The 23,967-nt window shown below is 44.3% G+C and overlaps 1 protein-coding gene across 2 annotated transcripts; it reads left to right on the top strand.

Annotated features, from left to right (window-relative positions):
• Window positions 1-1,772: 1,772 nt before the first annotated feature.
• UPF3A (UPF3A regulator of nonsense mediated mRNA decay) lies at window positions 1,773-23,967 on the top strand. Of its 2 annotated transcripts, none has more exons than XM_039221621.1 (10): window positions 1,773-2,039; window positions 2,975-3,081; window positions 4,481-4,587; window positions 8,132-8,230; window positions 8,370-8,480; window positions 12,454-12,509; window positions 12,600-12,746; window positions 18,095-18,255; window positions 20,395-20,692; window positions 23,012-23,967. In XM_039221621.1, exons 1-10 carry the CDS (start codon window positions 1,833-1,835, stop codon window positions 23,162-23,164), a joined length of 1,446 nt encoding a protein of 481 aa, XP_039077552.1. In that variant the 5' UTR covers window positions 1,773-1,832; the 3' UTR covers window positions 23,165-23,967. The 2 variants fall into 2 exon arrangements, with proteins under 2 accessions (XP_039077552.1, XP_039077551.1); XM_039221620.1 differs by having other exon boundaries at window positions 1,774-2,039; window positions 12,600-12,758; window positions 23,012-23,966.

Here is a 23,967-nt window from a genome sequence, read left to right as displayed (position 1 = left end):
ACCAGTGATAGACTCCCTTAACCTCTCTTTATTGGGGATGCCTTAATTTCTCCTTCCTTCTTGAGGAATGGTTTAGCCAGAAAAATTTTTGGTTGACAGTGTTTCTCTTTCAGAGCTTTAAATATGTCATATAATAAAGGGATAGGATTATATGCTTCATTTGTTGAAACCCTTGCAAGCCTTCATCCTGACTTCACCAGATCTATTATCCTACATTTTTGCGGTTTCTGAGACATTTATTCAGAGCATTATTAATACTGTATAGCAATGAATTTTCCTGACACATGAAATGCTTCCTTAAACACCAAAACTTTTTATCTTACCCTAACATTGATTTGAGACAAAAAATATAAATAAAAAAGGAAACCGTGGAGCCAGTCTGGGCAACCTTATCATAGGTGTGTTTCTAATAGGATTCCTTTAGGTTTATGAAATACTGACAACTGCTCCTTGCCCCCTTCATGGGGTTTTAGGAAACTGCTTTGGAACTGGTTTTTGAGTCTTGGCTCATTTAAAAGTCACATTTCCAGTGTGTTCATTGGTAGTGAGTAGTTTAAGGATAAAGCACTAGAGTTAGGCCTGAACTTACCTTCAGTATGACACTGACTCCCTTTATCTCTTAAAGTCAGTTACTTCATTCTCTAGTCTCTGTACTTGTAAGTTCTTGGGAGAAAGATGGTATGAATGACAAATACAGCCAACGAAATTAAGGAAAAAATGTGAGAAAATATGAAAAAACGTGGCATTTAAAAATGAAGACCTTAGGGGCGCCTGGGTGGCTTAGTCGGTTAAGCGTCCGACTTTCGCTTAGGTCATGATCTCGCTGTTCGTGGGTTCGAGCCCCGCGTCGGGCTCTATGCTGACTGCCAGCTCAGAGCCTGGAGCCTGTTTCAGTCTGTGACTCCCTCTCTCTCTGACCCTCCCCTGCTCACGCTGTCTCTCTCTCTCTCTCTCTCCTAGAAGTAAATAAAACATTAAAAAAAAAAGTTAAAAATGAAGACCTTACAGGGCACCTGGGTAACTCGGTTAAGCGTCCGATTTCGGCTCAGATCATGATCTCATGGTTCTTGGGTTCCAGCCCTGCCTCAGGCTCTGTGCTGACAGCTCAGAGCGTGGAGACTGCTTTGGATTCTTTGTCTCTCCCTCTCTCACTCGTGCTCGGTCTCCCTCTCTCAAAAAATGAGAACCAGGTTTGGCTGCTGTCCCATTAATAGCTTCGATCAACTGCGTAAAAATTACTGCAAATCCTTGAGGCCCAGTTTTGTGAGTGCCATGGGCCTGAGTAGCGCACTCGTCCCTGGAATGCGGGAATTGGAGGTGAATAAACCCTTTCCGGGCCGGTCACTTTCTGCTCCCAACTGCGAAGCACTTATTCTACTCCGTAGGGAAAGGCCGAGTATCCATTAGTGCTGTCTGCCAACCCCTTCATTTTTCTGAGGTGTAATTGCTGTTCTCTGATAAAACGTTCAGATTTCGTTGGAAAATAATAAAATAGCTGTAAGTACTTTGTGAAGCACGTGTATGCATTTCTCAGGAACATTTAGCCAAACGTGCTCTGGTACCTAACTTCCCGCTGCCCGACTAGTGGGAGAGGCCTTTCCACCCTTCGCCGCTCCCAGACCCACCCAAGGCCAGGCTGCCAGGGCCCGCCTCCGCTTTCCGTCGAGCAGCACTACCAGGTTCCAGGTTCCCTGGGACAGAGGGATGCAACGCTGGACGTGGAGCATCATGGGCCGGGGGGGGGGGAGGAGGGAGGAGGGACGGTGTCGTCCCAGTTCTCGCGAAGTTTCGGCCTGGGAGGGAGGTAGAGGCGGCTCCGCGGCGAGTGCGAGATGCGCTCAGAGAAGGAGGGAGCCGGAGGCCCAGGGGCTGCTGTTGCTGCGCGATGCCCGAGCGGGAGGGAAAAGCTGTCAGCCGTGGAAGTCCAGTTTCGCCGGGAGTCGCCGCGGCGAGAACCCGAGGCGCCACCAGCGTCGTCCTTGGGCTGCGGGGGCGGCACTTGCAAACCTCGCGAGGAGAGGAAAACGGTCCTGAGCAAGGTAGGGAAGGGGTGGGACAGCAAACCTCGCGAGAGGAGGAGGGTCTTCCCCAGGCTGAGCCAGGTCCTGTGTGCAGACCTCGCGAGGAGAAGAGGGACGGTCCTGAGCGTGATGGGGGCGGGGCCAAGGGTTGGTGTGGTTCCCGGGGGGTGGGGCTAAGAAAGGTGGGTGGGCGGGGGTGAGGTGCTGCGGGGCGGGGCAGGCAAACCTCGCGAGAAGAATTGTGGTCTGAGTGAAGACGGGGTGGTGCGGAGGAGGTGAGGGAGGCCACGCGCGGCGTGTTGTGGGAGCGGGGGGTCTGGGCCGGGCCAGCCGCTTCAGCACCGCGGACAGCGGCCGAGGCTGGGGCGGGGACGAGGTGCAACTGCAACCGTTTCCCGCTCCGCCAGACGCGGCCTTTTCTGGTGTGAGGAGGAGGAGGAGCGCCTTCAGCCTGTGTTGTTTCCATATGGGGGCTGCCACGCTGAGACGCTGGGCCCCCGGGAGGCTGTGTCCTCGGCCCGGGCGATGCAAGGGGGCGGCTCGAAGAGGATCCGGTCCGGTCCAGGAAGGCGGCGGGAGGGTACCGCGGGCCGGGGCGACAGGACAGGGGCACCACCGGGCTGTTAGGGTTGCTGCCGCCCTGCGTGCAGGCAGAATGTACGCAGAGGTTTTCTCTTTCAACTCGGGCATGGACAGTAAGCGTCATGCCAACAGTTGTCTGGCTTCCTGAAAAGGAACTGCTTTATGCACAGCCTTTTCTGACCTCACTGATCGCGTTTAGATTACCCTTTTGATAGCCATATTCTCTATGCATGTATTTCGTAGTTTTTCCCAAAATGTGTGTTTCTACTGGACTCCTCGTTGAGATCTCCTTCTGACCCTAAACACAGATGACATTCAGATTATTGAGGCAATAATAGTGAATCAAAACCCACCCAGCGTCCTTTCTCCAGGTGGTCATCAGGCGGCTTCCTCCCAGCCTCACCAAGGAGCAGCTGGAAGAGCAGCTACACCCACTGCCGGCACATGATTACTTTGAGTTCTTTACTGCCGATTTCAGGTGAGAAGGTGCTTACCAACATTAAGAAGCTGAGAGGTCTTGTCACTTGATGAGACATTATTATAGATAATGGAAGCTATGTGTATTTCCATTTTCTTCCCTACATGTACCCAGAAATCAGTGCAGACCTTTATTTCTTTTTTTTTTTTAATAGTTTATTGTCAAGTTGGTTTCCATATAACACCCGGTGCTCATCCCCACAAGTGTTCTGCAAGTTGTTTCCAAGTAGGCAGGTCATTAAATTCCACTAGCACCACTATAGTCTAAAAAGAACAAATACCAGAGAAAGAAACAGTATTCCAGCTCCCAGAAACTGACTTGTGCTCCCTTACATCACTAAGACCCCTGCCCCCACTTCACACCTGCCAGGTTATATCTTTTTCTGTTCTCTTTTACACCTGGGTAGTAAGGTGGCTCTGAAAACACTCTAACAGATCTTTTTATTAACAATGAAAGAGCAGACCTCAGGTTAGACCTTCAAAAAATGACAGTTCAGCTAAATTTTGTGATTTTCACTGTTTTTATTATTACCTTTATTATCATTATTATCCTTTTTATCTTCAGTGTCATGAGTTTGCATTTATGGTAGCCATATAAACTTCTGAATAAATACATTGGAGTACAAAATGTAGGTCCATTCAAAGAAAAATATCACTAACAGGTACATATAGATTTGGTTTAAAAAAAATAGGTGATTTGCAAAGGACTAATGTTTAAGAAAACTAGTACCATTAAAGGACAGGCACTGGACTCAGTGACTCCGGTTGGAATCCCAGTCCTACCTTTTAACTAGCTGCACCTTTTGCACATACTGAATTTCTCCGAGCCTCCATGTTTTCATCTGTGAAATGGGGTTGAAAGTTCCTGCCTATGAAGGAAACTGGTAGTTGTGAGATAGAGGAGAAAGACTTAGTCCTTCTGAAGTCCCCATACCATGTGCTACAATTAATTTCTTTAAAATACATAAAGGTGGTCTCTGAATCAGTGAAGAACTGTTGCAAATATAACGTTTCCAAGTGTGAATGAATCATGATTAGGTTGTATTGCATCATGATGTGAGCTAAGGTAAACCTTTGAATAACCTTGCCTGTGATTTTTCATCCTGGGAAGACCAATAATTTAACCCTGGTTTTGTGTAATAGAGAAACTGACCTTAAGTGTCTTTCCCAAGTTATTAAAATAAGCTCGGGCAATGTTTTGTTTATTTATTATTATTATTATTATTATTTTTTTTTTTTTTTGCTAAAGAATACCCAGGTTGTTGTAATTAACAGAGAGGTAATTCTTTGGCATAAAGGTTTTATTTGAAATAGTTTGTTGCATCTAGAAAAGAAAAAATTAAAATTAAAGAAATCGTGCATTTTTTGCTAACAATTTTCATTGTTATCTCTTATTTCAGTCTTTATCCTCATCTCTACTCAAGAGCATACATTAATTTTAGAAATCCTGATGACATCCTTCTTTTTAGAGATCGTTTTGATGGATATATCTTCATTGACAGTAAAGGTTCGATCATTGGCTTTTTAAACTATTATAGTCTCTAAGTGCGTTAATTATGTTTTGCTGGAATGTTTGTGATGTACTTAAGTTCTCAGATACTGACTTAAAATAAGTTCATAAATTTTGATTGTGTTACTATGGTTTGTGCTTGTGTTGAAAATTGAAATTACATGTAAATCAAAGAACTCTGGCAATTCTTTGTAACCATGACAACCTATTTATGTATTGTCAGAGAGTGAAGTTTTTCATATAAATGAGTTTTCTGGATAAGTGAGCTTCACTTTCTTATGTACCAAAACTAAATTACTTTGTTCATATTCAATGTAAGTTTTCTAAACTATATTATTCACTTATACCTATATCTTAAACAGAGCACTCTTCTTAATCATACCATCTCTGGACAATGTCATGGGAGAAAGGGGATTGCAGTAACGAACCTCAGTATCTGACTGTTGAACAGCTGCCCGCGGCGACAGTGATATTTACCTCTCCTCTAAATCGTCCTAATTCTCTGTACTTTTGGGTCCTCCCTTTGTCCTCCTTCCCTGTCACACTGTCAGGTGTTGTGTCCACTGCAGTCAGGTCTGCATACCTGTGTGTATTCTCTGAACACCCCTCACCAGCCAGCCTCCTCCCACTCCACCCCACCCCTGATAAGTGTTTTTCTCCACTGAGAGGGAGCAAGAAATCCTTAAAGAGTAACTAGCTAAGGTAAAGAGATTCTGTCCTGTGAGTAAAACCAAATTTAATGCTTGAGCTATTTGACATTTGTGTTAAATGGTTGCGCATCCAAGTGCCTTTTTCCTTTATTTTTTAAAAAGTTATGGTAAGATACACATAACATAGATTTACCATTTTAGCCTTTCCCGAGTGCACAGTTCAGTAGTGTTAAGTACTTTCCCACTGTTGTGCAGCCCACCTCCAGAATTCTTATCAGCTTATAAAGCTAAAACTCTACTTTTTAAATAACTCCCCACCTCTCCTCCATCCCCAGTCCCTGGCACCCACCTTTCTGTGTCTTGTTTCAATGAATTTACTACTCTAGACACCACTCCAAATGGAACCCTATATCATCTGTTTGTGACTGGCTTACTTCGTGTAGCACGGTGTCCTCAGTGCTCACCTGCGTGGTAGCAGGCGTCAGAATTTCCTTTTTGAGGCTGAGTAATATTCGGTTGTGTGTGTACCACATTTTGTTTATCCATTTGTCAGTGGACCCTTGGGTTGCTGCCAGCTCTTTGCTGCTGTGAGCGTGGTATGCAAGTATCTCTTTGAGACCCTGCTGTCAGTTTTTTTGTAGATACCATTGCAGGATTGTTAGATCATATTATAGTTTTAATTTTTTTGAGGAATTGGCCTACTGCCTCCTGTTTTCTATAGAGGCTGCTTCATTTTCTTTTCCTGCCATCAGCGCACGGGGTCCAGTTTCTCCATGTCCTCCCCGGCAGTTGTTGTTTCCTGGGGCGTTTTGATAGCAGACTCCCTAATGGGTATGAGGCAGTATCTCATTGCGATTTTGATTTCCATTTCCCTAGTGCTTAGTGATGTTGGCATCTTTTCGTGTGTTTGCTGGCCGTTTGTATGTCTTCTTTGGAGGAAGAGGAATGGAGGAATTTCTGTTCCAAATTCTTTGCCCATTTTAAAATTGAGTTATTTGTTTCTTGTTAAATGTAAAATTTTTGTTAATATATTATGGATCTTAACCCCTCATTGGATGTATGATTCTGTTCCCATTCCATAGGTAGCCTTTGCAGTCTATTGATGTTTCTAATGTGATGTGGTCCAATGTTTCTATTTTTATTTTAGTTGCCTGTACTTTTGGTGTCACAGCTAAGAAAGCATTGCCAAATCTAATGCCAAGCTTTCACTGCATGTTTCCTGCCAAGGGTTTTATAGTTTTAAGTGTCATGGTTAGGTCTTTGATCCTTCTTCAGTTAACTTTTGTCTGTGATGTTACCTAAGAGCTTAACTTCATTGTTTTGCGTGTGGTTATCCAGGTTTTCAAACACTATTTGTTAAAGAAGACTGTCCTTTCCCCATTGAATGGTCTTGGCATCCTCATGGAAAACCATTTGATCTTGTATGTGAGGGTTTATTTCTGGGCTCTCTGTTCTAATCCATCGGCCTATATGTCTATCTTTATGCCAGTACCATACTGTTGTGGTTTTTTTTACCTTAATTTTTTTTTTTTTTTTTTAGTTTGAGAGAGAGTGTGTGATTGGGGTAGAGGGAGAGGGAAAGGAAGAGGGAGAGAGAGAGAGAGAGACAGAGAGAGACAGAGAGAGAGAATCCTAAGCAGGATCCATGCTCAGCAGAGCCTGAGGCGGGGCTTGATTCCACAACTCTGGAATCATGACCTGAGCTGAAATCAAGTGTCAGTCGCTCACTGACTCAGCCATTCAGGGACCCCAATACCATACTGTTTTGATTACTGTAGCTTTGTAGTAAGCTTTAAAATCAGGAAGCGTGTCAACTCCTGTTTAATAAATATCTATGTCCCAGGTATTGTTGATGGAGCAGCGAATCAGACATTGTTTCTCCCATCCAAAGCCCTGCTCTCCTCCTGGTTCTTGACTTTATCCTGGATAGTTAAGGTTAGAACGGAAATATCTTCCAGATAAATAAGAGTTGCGATATCAGAGTCACCTGGCCATTTTTGACAAGGCTTAAGGTGATTATTTAGTGAATTTAGTACCAACATAGAAGTGTTCCATCTGTTGATTAAGCATATAGCAGGTTATCTTAGTGAACATTTCTTGGTATGTTTTCCCCCCTGCACGTAACAACCAAATCAGTTTCTCATGGCTTGCATTCTAAACTTTACTGTTTGAAGCAAACCCTGTCTGATTACTGTGCACACTCTTTGAAGCCCATCTTTTAGTCAAGTGTCTCTTGTAAGCAAGGTATTTCCCTTGAACTCACATAACAAGTTGATAATGGAATTAACCTTTTGAAATTAGAAGAAATTTTGGGGCGACTGGGTAGCTCAGTTGGCGTCCGACTCGGCTCAAGTTATGATCTCACAGTTCATGAGTTCGAGCCCCACATCAGGCTCTGTGCTGACAGCTCAGAGCCTAGAGCCTGCTTCAGATTCTATGTTTCCTTCTCTCTCTGCCCCTTGCCCGCTCACGCTCTGTCTCTCTCTCTCTCTCTCTCAAAAATAAATAAACGTTGAAAAAAAATTAAAATTAGAAGAAATTTAAATGTGACTAAGGAACATATTTAACGGTCTTCTATGATAAACTTCAGTGGGGAAGAGAAGGTTTTATTGACATTGAGTTAAAGTAAAATTCACCATTTGATGAATTTTGAATGCATTCAGTTATATAAGCATTACTACCACATGAGAAATCATTTTATTTAATAAATAAATGCTGTCCTTTGTTCATGTCTGGAGTTTGACATGGAAAGGTTACGGTTGCTCGAAATATAGTTAAAACAGCTTAATATTGTCATTGTTATACAGAGTCTTTAAGAAGGCAAGTGTTATTTTCTAAAATGAACGTAGTGGAATTTCAGAATGGCTTTTGCAATTTGTCTTCTAATAAAGGCCTAGAATATCCTGCAGTGGTAGAGTTTGCCCCATTCCAGAAGATAGCCAAAAAGAAGCTCAAGAAAAAAGATGCCAAAACCGGAAGCATTGAAGACGGTGAGTCCTTTCACAAAGGCTGAATTAGAAAACTGCTAAATCAAATACATTGATCAGATATACTTCTTTTCCCAGATATGGGGAGGAGCATGTTTATTTTCTTTCTTTCTTTTTTTTTTTTCTCTTTTTTAATTTACAGATCCAGAATATAAGAAGTTTTTGGAAAATTACTGTGTGGAGGAAGAGAAAGCTAATGCCAATCCTGAAACTCTCCTGGGAGACATAGAGGCAAAGACAAGAGAACTTATTGGTCTGTTTGTTCATTTCTTCTCTTTACTGAGATATGTACTTATAGAATATGTATTTCTTTTTCATGATTATTTAGAAATTCACACTTGGGACAGGCTTGGCAGGAATATAGAATGTTTTCCAGTTTTAACAAAAATATGGCAACCTGTGAACATATTTCTGAGTACCTGATGGAGGGCCCCAGAGCTTTCAGTTATAGTCATTTTGTTGATGGTTATGACGCTTCCAGGTGAGCAGCGAAGAGGGCATTGGGGTGCTCAGTGCCTGCTACATCAGGGAGGGGTGCTGTGGCTCAAGGCTGAAGTCAGTCATCCTTCTGAAGAGCAGTCCTAGAGATGAGATGCTTTGCCTAAGTGTGAGGTCATCTTGCTGCTCTTCAAAGAAACATCAAGGCTCCTGAGGGACCCAAGCAGATGAATGGATAAACCCAGCCAGAGCACAGACTCTGCTTCGAATCAGGCTTCAGCCCTTTGTTTGCAAGCAGCATATTTTAGAAATGATTCTCCCCTAGTGGCAGGTTGTTAACATGCCTGATGTCCCCATCGCCGTCTGGCTCTGCTCCTCCTTGCCCCTGCTACCCTGTTCCTCTTTGTGGCTGTGTCCCACTCACCCATTACGGCCTCTAGAACGGGGTGATTGCACTATTAATAATTTACATTCCTATTTGCGCATCTCCCCCACCCCCCACTAGAACTGTATTTTCATATTGGTGGTCCCAGTGCATAGTACCTTGTTAGACAAGTTTAGGTATTCAGTGAATGTCTGTGGAGTAAAGTAGTAAGAAAGTTTAACATTTGAAATGTTCTTCATTAGTCAAGTAATGAAGGTTTATATTTTGTAACAGCTGATGTGTGGCTCAAAGAATTTTTAATCCCTAAAGCAAATATTTGTGAAGATGTTCTTAGGATGCATTTGCTCATTCTTAGCACATGTTGACTGGATGTGGGGAGTGAACATGAATGGGACGCATGAGGCCTCTGCCATCACGTAGCTGCCTTGCTCATGGGAAAGACTGTGATAAACACCTGAAAAATAATTAGGCTTCAAGCCAGGGCATTTTCATGGGATCACTGGCACAATGTGATGAAAGAATCCTGGGCAGGAAAGGCCCTCCGAGTCCACATTTGAGCTTAGAGCAGCCGTGCTAAGAGACGAGAGAAGAGGGGACTAGAGACGAGAGCTGGAAGCTGAGCTGTGGGCCCCGAGGAGCAGGATACACGCCTGTGCGCCTGGGACATGGGTGGGTCACCGGCAGAGTGGCTGAAGAAGCACGTGGGTAAGAGGTTTATTCGAGAGGCAGCTGTGACCACTGAAGGAGTGGCATGGCTTGATTAGTTCTCCCCATCACTTCACATGCATTGCTCTGAACGTGACAGGTTGCGGGTACCCTGATAAGACATTGGGCTTCCAGTGGGAGGCTTTGCTTCAGTCCAGGGAGTCTGCTCGTGCAAGCTGGCGGAGTCCACATAAGCTCTGGTGGCTTGGATGTGGGAAGAAAGGAAACAGAAGGAATCCAGGCTCCCAGGAGTTTGACCTGAACAGATCAGTGGATGGAGGCACCATCACTGACGTAGGGCAAGCTGGGGAAGAACAGTACTGGAGGCAAATCGAGATCTCACTATGGAGCTTGTTAAATTTAGGAAGAGCTTAAAAAAGAAGTTAAAAATTATTTATAGAACTCACCCTACCCCAATCCCCACGCACCACCCTCACCGTCATTTCTTTCCTACTTGGTTGTAAATGGCCATGTACAGGATACCCACAGAGAAGGACCAGGGTCTTCCACTGGTGGACAGTTTTGAGACAGTCCTTGGTGGCCAGATACATACCATCCAGCGGCTCCAGCCACCCTCCCACACAAGAGGAACATTCTTTCCCATTCCAAGTCCCTCGCCTTGTTCCTGGTGCACAGGAAGTGGTCATTGTGTGTTACTGAATGAGTAAACGTGAATCAGAATCTGTGATCCCGTTTTTGCCCATTGAAGTTTGGAATTTTTTTTTAAATAAAAAGTGAAGTTTGGATCTTAATCAGGCAATTCATGGCAAATTGCCTTGATCTTTTCTTAGATTTTGGCTCTCAGTGGACTCTTAGGATCTAGTGTGAGTGATGAGGGTTAAGTAGAAATAATTCCCCGTGAGTTGCTGGTTAGTGCAGTGGCACAGCAGGGGCTGTAGGCTCAGGTTCCAGCCCTAAGACTTCACCACCATGTGGCCACGTCCGAGCCTCAGCTTCCCTTCTTCCAGGTGGCTGTGACAGTGCTAAGGGTGCAACAGCTCTCTGTAAGTGGTAAGAGTTATGCTGTTGGTTAAATTAGTGTTATGTTACATGGCCATGTACCTTTTGTTTAACAAATGATACATTTCTATGGTTTGTAAGGCACTTTCTTATCCAGAGTCTCATTTACCCTTCATATCAATCCTTTGAGGTAACACGGGAGGTGTTTTGTAGGAAAAAGGGGAAGGCAGGCGGGATCTCAGTATCGGCTCCCCCACCTGCCCAGGGAGGTCTTGGTCCTATGCTTTGCCGACAAGTCCAGAACTCCCATGGTGAAGAGAAGAGTCCTCCCTATTTGAGGGGACTTGCCTATTACAAAGGGCATCGGCTGTACTCATCCTGAGCCAGAGTTCATGATTAACACAGGAGCCCCCCAGAGAGGTACTGGACTCTTCTTGTCCCCTGTACTTATGATGAAACATAGGCATTTGCACAGCCCCAAATCCAGGGCAGAGCTTTCCTGGCAGAAGCCATATGGTATATTATGGTGAGGTATTCAGGAGTCCTTATTTCCAAGGTAAGAACCCCTGCCCAGGAGCTTTGTAATAAAATTTCTGATTAACTCCTGATCCTTAGGATTCTGGAAATGTCATGGGCAGTCTTCAAGTGCATCCAGGGATTCTTCCTTCCCTCATTTAATCTTAGGTTTTGAAAGATCTGTAGAATAGACCCAAACCGTCTTCTGCCTTCCCACCTGCATCCTCAGCCACTACCACAGGGAACACATGCTTCTCAGAACCAGTCTCTTTGAGAGGCTGTGCCAGGAGGCCCGCCGCATTTGGGCACCAAATTTCAGGTTAGGTTAGACAGGTCCAGGACATGAAAACTGAGGATCGGGTTTGAGTTTACAAAGAGGTTCATTCCTGGGTGGTTGGTGCTGCTTAGATGAAGTGCCATGTGGAGGGTCACTGTCTAAACTTTTACATCTGGTTATTCTGGTTTGTGGAGCGTGTATCATGGGAAATTACAAGAATCTACATTGCTTAAAATCATTGTCTAGAGAGCAGAAAAGGAAGAAGCTCCCAGAATATATGTTGAATCAAATTGAATCTATCACCGTGCTATGTAATGTTATAAAATATCCACAAAAATGCGAAGATACTCGGGCGCCTGGGTGGCTCAGTCAGTTAAGCGTCTGATTCTTTGATTTCGGCTCAAGTCATGATCTCACAGTTTGTGAGTTCAAGCTCCACGTCAGGCTCTGAGCTGACAGGCTGGAGCCTGCTTGGGATCCTCTCTCTCCCTTTCTATATCTGCCTCCCCCCAAATAAATAAACCTAAAAAAAACTATGCAAAGATACTCATAATATTAAGTAAGTCGAATCCATTGTACTCGTTTTTCTTTTTTGCTTTTATAGTGTCTTTGTGAGTAATATGAAGACTCCCTTAAGAATGAGGAATTTGATGCCTACTATGTGTAGAGTTGTCAGTGCCTCTAGGTGACATGATTTTATAGGGATGGAATAGGAACTACCCCATATACAATGTCTACACATCTAAATTGTATTTATTTATTTAAAAGATTTTATTTTTAAGTAATCTGTATGCTCAAATTTACAACCCTAAGATCAAGAGTTGTACGCTATGTCTACTGAGCCAGCCTGATTGTTTAAGGATTAAATTGAAAACAAATATTTAAAATAAAGGAAAGAAATCATATTTTAGAGTTAAATACTACATTACAATTTTTGTGTTTTAGCTAGAAGAACCACACCTCTTTTGGAATATATTAGAAATAGAAAATTAGAGAAGCAGGTAGGTCTACCTTTTTACCTGATGAATATCCTTCCTGTCTCTGCAACATTCGTGCAGACAATTTATACACCTACTTTTCCACATCTTTAGAGGATTCGAGAAGAGAAGCGAGAAGAGCGAAGGAGGAGGGAGCTGGAGAAGAAGCGATTACGGGAAGAAGAAAAAAGAAAAAAGAGAGAAGAGGAGAAGTGTAAGAGAAAAGAAGCAGACAAACAGAAGAGAACAGCTGAGAGAGAAGTAAGGATTAAGGTAATTTTGAGGAGACCTCTCCTCTCTTTTTTCCAAAAGCAGTTCTACTATAGGCATGCCTTTTAGGTATTTAGCTCTTCCTACTTGTAAGGACATTTTCAGTTAGCCTAGTCTCTTATTTTTATAGCTGCGTTTCTCTGCGATATAGCAGTGGTTCTCAAACTGTGTTCCCTGAGCCCTGGGGGTTCCTTGGACATACTGTGGGGGAAGTGGAGGAGGACCACCCAGAGGAGCCCCACAATTACATGTCAGAGTTTGGGCTTTTGCTTACGTTTCCATTGGTGAGAAGACGTACACGTTTGAAAACCACTGGCTCCATGTGTGCTGGCCTTTCTAGATGAAGGGTCACTCCTAGAACCGGGTTTTACTGTTTTCTTTGCAGGAGCAGCAATGGTTTCTACATCTCTTGCCCAGTTTCTCCTTTGACTGATGCATTCATCTGGAAGGGTGGGCTAATGCACAGAAGGAGGTCTTTCCGGTGTAAAATATGTTGCCCCAATTTGAGTCAGCCTTTACTTCTTAGTATTCTGCTCAGATGACTTTACTTATCTTAGACTTCAACCTAATGTGCACCTTCCCTCATTCCACAGAAGGTTTGAGATGCTTTATAGGGACTCATTACAATTGTATCATGAAGAGAAAGAAAAGAAAAGCTCAGGACTTGGGAGAAGATAGAGTAGAAAGGGAGAGGATGGGGAAGAGATCAGAGCCACCATAACTGAGCCATAGGCTGGTTTCTGGTATGCTTGATGAGAAACATAGTGTCATTATCCCTGAGGAAAACACATACCAGTTCTTCAGGGAAGGCAAGGCTTTTTCTAGGCCTTTGCTTCTAAATCAGTTTCTCCTATAGGTGGTCACATGGGGCTCCCCAGCTGTGAGAACAATTTCTTAACAAAACTCTTAGGAAAACACACAGCCGTGTGTGTCCTTGAGGCCTTGCTAGGTTTGCTGCAGTGACAGATAGCCTCGTACCTCACTGTGGCTGTCATTCACTGCTCACCACTGCTGTGGTGACCCACAGTGACCCAGCGGCCGGGGCTGCACCTTGGCGTCTGCTTCCGTGGCCCTCATGCCTGGGAAGGGAACGTGCAGTGCTGCAGGCTCTACGCCCACGTTTCTTTTCTGATTTCACTGGCTAAAGCCACATGGTGGTGCCTAATCTCAGGTTGGGGGCATGTTTGGGAAGCACCAGGAGGAGAACCGGAAGTATCTGATGAACGACACTAAGGAGTAATTTCCGAAGATCGTTTCTTCAGGTGTCTTCTTGAAGGTTAAAGACATCGCTGAAAACCTCATCTGGGTGAAGGATGCGGGGCAGGTCATAGCCCTTGAGCACATTTGCTGCAAAGACAAAACCTGGATGCACAAGATGAGTGGGGAACTGATTGTCCCACAGAAAATGTCTCATAATCTGACAACATTGATGAATTTGAGGAACCCAGCCAAGACTATCAAATAAACACAGTTCATGTCCCCCCGCCCCACCCCCCCCAGTCAGCAAGGACATGGCAAAACCAGGGTTTCCCTCAGGAAACCGTGCTGAGGGCGTGTTTTCCACGTGACTGCAGTTGTAGCGAGCACACCTCTCTCCCAACAAGACTGCATAGGTAGACTTCCTCTGGCAAACCTGTCCTCTCCACCAGCATAAACCAACAGCCCTGGAAAGGTAACTAATCAAATGAAACTTTAATATTACAGAGAAAACGGGGCATCTGGGTGGCTCAGTCAGTTAAGCGTCCTACTTTGGCTCAGGTCATGATCTCGCGGTCCGTGGGTTCGAGCCCCACGTTGGGCTCTGTGCTGACAGCTCGGAGCCTGGAGTCTGTTTCAGATTCTGTCTCCGTCTCTCTCTGCCCGTCTCCTGCTCACGCTCTGTCTCTCTCTGTCTCAAAAATAAATAAACATTTAAAAATATATATATTACAGAGAAACCTTAAGCATTCATCATGATAGAAATTCAGTTCTGTCATGGCCAGGCACAAAATAGATCTACATTTAATAGAAATTTTATGGTCATCGATATGGAAATATTGTCTAACCATCTCATTTATCTTTCTAAACACAAAATCATAGCCAACCCAGTGCCTAATCTTCACACTCTCAAAAGTACTTTTGTCAGTAGCTTTGAGAGTTTTTCAGGAATAATGAAACTTGTAGCTTGCAATTTCAGTTATAATTTTAAGTAAGGCTTAAAGTATTTGAAATGTAGCATTTTATTTTTATGTTTTAAATTATGGAATTGGAGTCCAAAATAAGTCAAAGAAATAAAAAAATTATGTCAGTAAAGTAAACGTATGTTCCTTTCTGTAGAGAAAAGGGAGTCAAAACATAAAGCAAGAGAAAGGGTTATTTTTGTCCAAATCTGGTAAAACAAAACCTTGGTTGCAGATTAGACCCCAGTGACACGGGTAATCAACAGCCTCTGTCCTTAGGGGCGTGTCTGATGTCCTGACCTGAAGGCACACAGCCGAGCCCAAGGTTTGCCTTTAATGAGCATCTGAGCTCCCTTTCGGGATCTCTGCCTTATGGATCATTTGGAGAATTAAAATTATTTTGTAACTTGAAAAATAAAATCTGTGAAGAAATTCTAAAAGAGTTTGTGTGAATATCATAAAACTGCAGATGCAGAGAGATAGCCTCATGGCTATTTTTAACGATAAAGGAAACTATGATGCAAGGAGAGCAACCCGGCTGGTTTTAGTTTCCTCTGAGGGTTCTGAAACTAGGTGTGAGCTTCGGCTGAAGTAGGAAGTTAGGTTACCAAAGTTACAAACAAAATTCCTGAGGACACAAACTGTAGGCAGTAGATTACATTATTAGTTGTGGGACCTTTTTCAAAAAGCTTCTTAAAAATGGAGGTGGGCTGGGTGGAAGCACACAAGACTGGCACCTCCTCCTCCTCCTCCCGTACCTCCTCCTCCTCCTCCCCCACCTCCCTCTTCCCCTCGCCTTCCTCCTCCCTCCCTCCTCCTCCCTCTTTCTCCCCACCTCCCTGGATCTCCTGCCTCTCTGTTTCCCTCTCTCTGGTGTCACCTTAGGCCTCTGCTTGCTTCCCTCTATTGAGAGTTTCCCCCAAGACTTATGGTTTCTCATAAGTGTCTCGTTCTCATCATCTGGTCTCTATTCATGGCTAACCTCCCTGAACCCCTTGAGAGGCCATTCCTTCTCTCCCCCTTGTCCCACATCACTCTGTTTTTGTTTGTTTGTTTTGTTTTGTTCTTGCTGTTCTATTAATTGTTGGTAGCATTTCATGCCACCTAAGATTATCTGGTTCACTTTTCCGATTTTGTCACTGCGTGTACCATTCTCTCCATCCCCACATGGCCACCACTGCCTCAGCCAGAATATCCTGTGAGTTCTTTCACCGTGGGCACTTGTCTCTTACTCACAACCATATTCCTAACACCTAACACAGGGGTCTTTTTCCCCAGTTCCTAGCACATAGCTCCTAAAGCCCTTGCAACCTGGAGGGGTGAGTGTCTTCTCTGTGCCAGAGAGATGACAGGTGGCTGCAGCCTTGGCAGCTTCAGGGTAAGAGGTGATTGCAGAAAGACTGGACGTGATTAGAGGGTTGGAATGCTCAGCCAGCCCTATGACCCCAAGAGATGGAGGAGGACTAAAGATTGAATTCAGTCCCCAGTAGCCAATGATTTAATCATTTGTCGCCATGAAGTGGAGCCTCTGTAGAGTTCCCTAAAATGTGGGGTCCAAAGAGCATCCAAGCTGGTGAACACATCAAGGTGCCAGGAGGGTTCTGCTGCTAGAGAGGACCCAGAGGCCCTGGGCCATTGCCCTGTAGCTTGCATGGTACACCTCTTTGATCTAGCTGTTCCTGCACGTGTGCTTTATAATAAACCAGTGATCTAGTGAGTATAAAGCTTCGCTGAGTTTCGCAAGTTATTGTCATTCAAGAAACTCCTGCATATATAGCCAGTCAGTCATAAGTACCAGTGGCAGCTTGGGATTTGTGACTGGCATCTGAAGTGGGAACAGTTTTGTGGGGTCTGACATTAATTCCAGCTAGCTAGTGGCAAATCTGAAGGGAATTGTAAGACACCAGTCTGTGTTGAGAGTTTGGAGAAGTGGTTTTGGAAAAGAAACCACACATTTGGTTTCAGAAGTATTGCAAGTAAAATAGGTGCACTAAATTATTTGTTGGATGGATGGGCGGAAACATAAACTAGTATACTTCCCTATGGTTTGCTTGTATTACCAGCATATATTGCTTTTTTAATTAAAAAATATGTCAGTAGATACATGAAAGAAAGTGTTTAAATTCATAGATCCCACAGACAGAATGAGGGTAGATAAGGTACTACAACTTTTAGTGCTTGGCTTTACTTTTTATCTGTTTGATTCTTAAATGAACTCATGTGGTTGAAACTTACCTGTGTATAATTTTGCTGTAGTGTAATTTAGAATATGTTCACTTTTATTTTTTATTTATTAAAAAAATTTTTTTTAACATTTATTTATTTTGAAAGACAGCATGAGCAGGCAGAGAGAGATGGAGACACAGAATCTGAAGCAGGCTCCAGGCGCTGAGCTGTCAGTACAGAGACTGATGCGGGGCTTGAACCCGTGAGATCATGACCTGAGCCGAAGTCGGATGCTCAACTGACTGAGCCACCCAGGCACCCCTAAAATATGTTCACTTTTAAAAGTTAGAAAAAAATTCTCAGAAGTATACCTTCTGTTTTTGTTTTATAAACTGACATACCTGTGACAGTTGAATTTCAAATAGTAAACTACACAGAGAACAGCAAGGAGGGCCCAAATTCAAAGAAAGCAACCTGTTCAGGCTGATTCAAGAAAGAGTAAGAAGTGTTTCAAAAAGTCTAAACTATTCGAAAAGTCATCAGTGTAATGCAGCATTTTAAACAATGTTTTTTTCCTTATTACAAAAGCAATACCTGTTCATTTAGGAAAAAACTAGAACTTGTTGATAAAAGGAAAGATCATTTCAGTCCCACCACCTGAAAACCACTATTAACAGTGTTGCCAGCCTTTTAGATGTTGTTCTGCGTGTGTAATCATACAAATAGAGACCAGGTCATTCAGTTTTGTAGCATTCTGTTATTCATCAGCACGAGCATCTTCTCCTCACATCAACTGTCCTCAATCATTGTTCATAACATTGTTCATAACATTTCATTGACTGAATGTTGCCTTATACATTTAGCCAAAAACCTGGTTGCTGCACCATTAGCTTACATTTTTTGCTATTCACACACTTGTGCTCAATGTTGTTTTATATTTTTATTTTTTTATTAAATAACTTCGTCTATACTGTACTCTAAAAGTGATGTTTTACTGACATTATAATTTCTTAGCTTCTTAAGAAGCCAGAAAAGGGAGAGGAACCAACCGCTGAGAAGCCAAAAGAAAGAAGAGAGGAAATGGATATTCGAGAGGGAGAACAGGAGTCCTGTCCTGGATGTGCTGTCCGGAAGCCCATGCTCTTGGGGAGCTCGCTGGAGGAGTCCAGGGAAAAGTGAGCCTGTGACTGTCACTGTCAGAGTCATATATGTCCTTTGTCAGTGCAAGTGCTTGTATTTCATACTGTTTGTGGAATTCAGGGGGTTTACCAGGATATGCTTATCCGCATCTTTATTTCTTCTTGGTCATGCTTGGAACTTGGTAAATGCATTTCATCTGCAGCCTGAAGTCCGTCTTCAAAGCAGGAACATATCGTGCTGCTAGTTCCGTAGTTGTTCCTGTCCTTGCTCCCTTTGGATTCCTGTTGTCAGTCTTTAGGTCTTCAGGATCTCCTTCCCGGTCTTTTGTCCAAATGCTAGGATTCCTGTGTCGGCGTTACCATCCCTGTGGCCCTACCGTGGAATCTGACCAGCAGTTGTGTGGATCCTGGTGGTCCACTAGCCCTGCTTGTCTCAGGCCAGGGGTCCCTGGGCGTGTACTTCTCTGCCTGCTTGTGACATGCAGCTCATGGAAGGAGCGTGAGCAGGGCTTGTGTGGAATGGGACAGACACTGTCTTTGCACCGGGGCCAGAGAGACCCGCCAGGACCTTGTCAGATAGGAGCCCCTCCCTCTCACCCCTGAGCCTCCTCAAGGTTTGGTCGGTGGGGCCACGTGTGTCTGAGCTTCTGGTTCCCCTGGCCCGGGGCTCCTGCTCATGCACTGCATCAGGACACCCAAGGAGTTTCTGGAGCCCAGGGCTGCGCTGCTTCTGAAATGTCTGGAAGTGAATTTGTACTTGGAGGCAAGATGGCAAGGTCGTGGGATTAGGCTGCCATTTGCCCAGAAACATACCAGTCGGAATGACTTCTACTGTCTGTCTTACACAAAGATTTGGGATAAAAAAAATTTTTCTCTCTTTTTGGGGATTCTGGTTTATTGGTTAGTTTATAAAATTAATTTACATATTACTATGAAATCTGTGATGTTAGGACTGTAGTTTCTGTTGTAGGTGTTTGTGTTATGGGTTATGATACAGCAGTGCCTTTTGTCACGTTTCTGGCATGAATCCGCACTTTGCTTGTAGACCCTTTTCTCTCCAGCAGTCCTGCCGTTTCTGTTTTGTGGGGAAGCCAGAAATAGTGTGTGAGGATTTTTGCCATTGGTCGTGGAGGGAAAGACCTTTAAGAAGCAGAGGAGCTAAGGGGCGCCTGGGTGGCTTAGTCGGTTAAGCGTCCGACTTTCGCTTGGGTCATGATCTCACGGTTCGTGGGTTCGAGCCCCGCGTCGGGCTCTGTGCTGACTGCCAGCTCGGAGCCTGGAGCCTGTTTCAGTCTGTGACTCCCTCTCTCTCTGACCCTCCCCTGCTCACGCTGTCTCTCTCTCTCTGTCTCTCCTAGAAGTGAATAAAACATTAAAAAAAAAAAAAAAAAAGAAGCAGAGGAGCTAAGCAGCCACTTATTTATTTACTATTCATTTGTCAGTTTGATAATGTATAAAAATTAGTAAATTTCAATTAATTGTAGCTACACTTGAAGCCGAAACAAGGCTGTCAGTATCAGCTCTGTGTCATGGTGGACACGTACCTGGGGTCCTAGGAAAGTCACATGAACACTTTGGTGTCCGGTACTTTATCTGTAAGGGGGGTTGTTATGTTTACTTTGGGGGGCGTGACTAAAAATTATAAAGCTAAGTATACATAGTACCGTAGCACAGTGCCTATTATCTATGTGTCATTCAAGTCTAATAATAGATACTGTCATTACTATTGTCAGTTCATCTTTCAGCAGTTTTTTTTTGTTTTGTTTTGTTTTTAATTTTTTTTTAATGTTTTTTTATTTATTTATTTCTAGGAGAGAGAGAGAGAGACAGCGTGAGCAGGGGAGGGTCAGAGAGAGAGGGAGTCACAGACTGAAACAGGCTCCAGGCTCTGAGCCGGCAGTCAGCACAGAGCCCGACGCGGGGCCCGAACCCACGAACCGCGAGATCATGACCCAAGCGAAAGTCAGACGCTTAACCGACTAAGCCACCCAGGCGCCCCATCAACAGTTTTTTATTGAATGCCTGTGGTGTGCCCATTACATGCACACTTGGCAGTGTGGTGACGAGCAGACTTAGGTGTTCCCTGGCTATTCTGGAACTTGCGGTATGAATGGGAATACAGGTACTTGTCAAGCAATATACCTAAGGTTACTGATAATTTGAATTGAATCATAGGTCACAGAATGACAGCGATAAAGAGCAAAGGGAGATGGACAGAAGATTCGGAGAAAAAGATCCTGAAACACAAAGATGCCATGTGGCTGACAGCAGAAAGCATAGAGCTCACTGTGAGTTTGACAGGCTTTCAAGGAGAAATGAAGAAGAGCCAAAATGGAGGAAAGGAGGCCCCCCAGACAGAGGGAAGAAGGGGAGTCAGGACAGTGGCATCCCTATGGAGACAGCAGAGCGGCCTGGGAAAGAGCAGAGGAGTGAAGGTGGCCCAGCACCCAAAACGGAGCGCCCAGGAAACAAGGTTCTTCTATTTGTTTGGGATAATCTTTCATTCATCGACTATAAAAGCTTTTATAGCATAAACTGCATGCCTGCAGGCCTTACCTCTGCTTTAGAACAGGGGTGGTTTTAGTTAGCCGAAAGAGAAATTGCGTAGGTGTCTGGGGATTTAGGGTCACACACTCTGCCAGTGGGAAGTCTGCCCCCACTGGGTCCTGTGCTCTTAGTGAGTGCACTGCCCCAACAGTTTGCATTTCATGACACTTGATGGAGCTTTCTTTTATGTAATTAGTAATGTAGTGATTATTAGTAGATAGTTGGATGGCTCATAAATACTCATCAGTTAGATTTGCACAGTCAACACGGGATTGGAATGGCCTACTTAGACCAACAAACAGCTTTTTTTTTTTTTTTTTTTCCTGAAAGATTGAGGTTAATTTTTATTCAGATCATATTGTTGTGGAGCAGCACTACCAACGGGGTGCTTATAGGGCCCCCTTATAGGGCCAGGCCCTGTGGTGCCAGTCAGTCCCGCATAGCCCAGTGAGCAAGGGGCCTGAGGCTACCCAGGCTGCGGCGCACACCCTTGTCCCACTCCATCCCCAACCTCAGCAGGGACACTGTCCACTGTCTGCATGGTTTTGTCATTGCAGGGGTGCTGTGTAAGTGGAAGCATACAGTGTGTGACCTGAGATTGCTTTTCTTACTCAGATATGCCTTCCCTTCCGATCACCCAAAGTGTTGCTGGTATCAGTGATGTTGATTTTTAAAATGTTCCCAGTAAAGGCAAGGCAAAAGCACAGGCAAGAGGAGAACTTTCTTCTTCTTCTTTTTTTTTTTTTTATGTTTTTTTTTTTTTTATTTCTGAGAGAGAGAAAACGCAAGTGGGGTAGGGTCAGAGAGAGAGGGAAACACAGAATCGGAAGCAGGCTCCAGGCTCTTGAACTCACGAAATGTGAGATCATGACCTGAACCAGAGTCGGGTGCTTTAACCAACTGAGCCACCCAGGTGCCCCGAGAGGGGAGCCTTCTTATCTTCACCCCTGGCTAATCGCGTCTATTACTCAGGAGTTTCTCTAGTTGCCTTAACCTCACGTGCGCTAGGACAGTCATGGGTCTTTTTGGTGGAAGGTTTTTATATGAACACTTGTTTTTCAGCTGCCTTTTTATGTAGCAGCAGTGAGTGGTCTTTATTTGCACAGCTCTAGGGGCTGGGACTCCTCTCCATGAACTCTGTGATGCTGTGGTGGAAAAGGGTGCCTTGTGCATAATGGCTCCTCCTTAGGAGGCCTGGCAGGTTATGATGTCCTTTCAGCATCAGTATTGACCCCCATCTGTGCACACCAGTGCTGCTCTGGTAAGAGCAGGACCATGCATATTAGCCCCAGACAGGTGGTGGCATGTGAACCCCGCCCTTCTCTCTGCACCCATGGGGCCCTCCGAGGCCTTTCCCACCCTCCCCCCTACTCAGGCTTCCACTGAGGACAAGAGCAAGCTGCTAAATGCCCCGGTGGTGACTGTGGGGCCCAGGAGTGGTGAGCCCTGCAAAAACACCTCGCTGGACATGCCCACCCAGGCTGCCCTGTCCTTGGGCCCCCAGGTGGCCACAGGAGTGGAGGAGGCCTCCTCGAGGGGCTGGAAGCTCCCCTGAGCTGGGGTTTGGTTGTTCCTCCTCTCCTTCAGGGCAGAGCTGGCTGGCTTCCACTGTTGCTCCTAGTCCTGATCTTCAGTCGTTTCCTCCTTCCCTGGACTCACCATACTGGTGTCTGGAAGCAGTTCAGTAGTGTTTCATACACATTATTCAACCACCATTGCATTTCTCCATTTCTGAGAGTCTAATTAGATGATGGGTTGGTATTTTCTACAAAGGGGCAATTCAGGAATAACCCACATAGAAATTACAGGTGTCAGTAATTATTTAGTCCATGGCCCTAAAAATCCACCTCTGAGGGCCCATGCCTTGCTTGGTCTCGGGCCACGGGTTCACCCTGCCTGGTGATTTAGAGGGGCTCAGATGTGTAAGTTTTCATCTCTCCACCTGGGAGGGCAGATGCCATGATTCTGCTGGTTCCAGGGAATGTTCTGGGTTTGAACAATAACCTTTTCCCAGAGAACTAATTTTACCTTCTTTCAAGTTATTTTAAATATTAACAGTCTTTCTGCTTGTGCCCCCCCCCACACCCTTTTTTTTGGCTTCAAAGTGCCTGGTTTCTGAGATGAGATAGTGCTGTGAAAAAGACAGATTTTTAGCTGATTTTCTTTAGAGGATTACGGTTATCAGATGCTGGAAGTAGAGAAGTTGCTCGCCTTTGGAAGGGTAACCACCGCTCTCTCCTGGCAGGATCGACCGGCCTTGCAGCTATATCAGCCAGGAGCTCGCATTCGAGCACGAGAAGGTGGTGGGGGAACCTCTGTGGAGTGCCCCGACGGGAGCAGGGGTGAGGCTGAAGATTCAGCACAGGGTGGTTCCCAGAAGAACGAAGAGGCAGGGTGAGTCAGCACGCACGTTTGACTGGCACGTCCCACTCAGCATTCTGCAGGTTAGAGAGGGCATTCTGGAAATGTACGAGTCAGCCTTGAATCTAACCTGTAAAGTGAATTTACTCCTTATAAAGAAATCAGAAACTATAAATTTAAATGTGGCATAGCAACATCGAGAAACCATTCTTAAGAAAGCAGTCTTAAAAAAATGAAAAGTTGTCATAAATTTTACTATTTTTAGTATAAACTAGTATGTATCATTTAGCCAAAATAACATGTACTTTGAGTTCTACAGATTTGTAAGTGATCTGCTGGGATCCATATTGCACGTAGTGTATGAGCTATAGTTTGGGGGAAGGGAGGGCTCTCGTTCCATTGTAACCCAGTGACAGAGACATGTGTGCTGTCTGTTCTGAGCATTCCCTGAAGTCTGTGTGTTGTAGCCTCTGTGATAGGAACCTTAACACTATATAAAAATATGACATCTTTAAGTATTACCTCTTTAACAGTGTGGCCACTGACTTTTTTCACAGTCTTTTCATGGATGTGCTCATGATTTATAACCACTGTGACTCAAGGATTGCTGAGATAATGTAAGGGCATTATTTTGGGACGGGGTAACTTAGGTATGGCATCTAGGGTTTTTCTTTTCACAGTCTGAGGCAGTTTTACTTTGAAATGACTCATTGGAGTTTTCTAAAGTTATGTGTTCTACAGTATTTTTTAATGTTAGTAAAAATTTTTAAACATTAATGTATTTTTGGCACTATGCTTTGATCCACTTACTAAATAAAAATTTTAGTTGCTATGGATTTG

Source organism: Hyaena hyaena, unplaced genomic scaffold (assembly GCF_003009895.1).
Source record: "Hyaena hyaena isolate Hyena2069 unplaced genomic scaffold, ASM300989v1 scaffold_992, whole genome shotgun sequence".
Taxonomy (NCBI): Eukaryota; Metazoa; Chordata; class Mammalia; order Carnivora; family Hyaenidae; genus Hyaena; species Hyaena hyaena.
Note: the sequence above shows the minus strand (reverse complement) of the source record. Positions and strands in the feature narration are given on the sequence as shown.

Bases quoted from the DNA above. Each gene is read 5' to 3' on its own strand.
- UPF3A (XM_039221620.1), top strand. From the start codon at position 1,833: ATGCGCTCAGAGAAGGAGGGAGCCGGAGGCCCAGGGGCTGCTGTTGCT. The intron at 3,082-4,480 runs GTGAGAAGGTGC...CTCTTATTTCAG, and splicing joins TTCTTTACTGCCGATTTCAG to TCTTTATCCTCATCTCTACT. The intron at 20,693-23,011 runs GTTCTTCTATTT...CTCTCCTGGCAG, and splicing joins CGGAGCGCCCAGGAAACAAG to GATCGACCGGCCTTGCAGCT.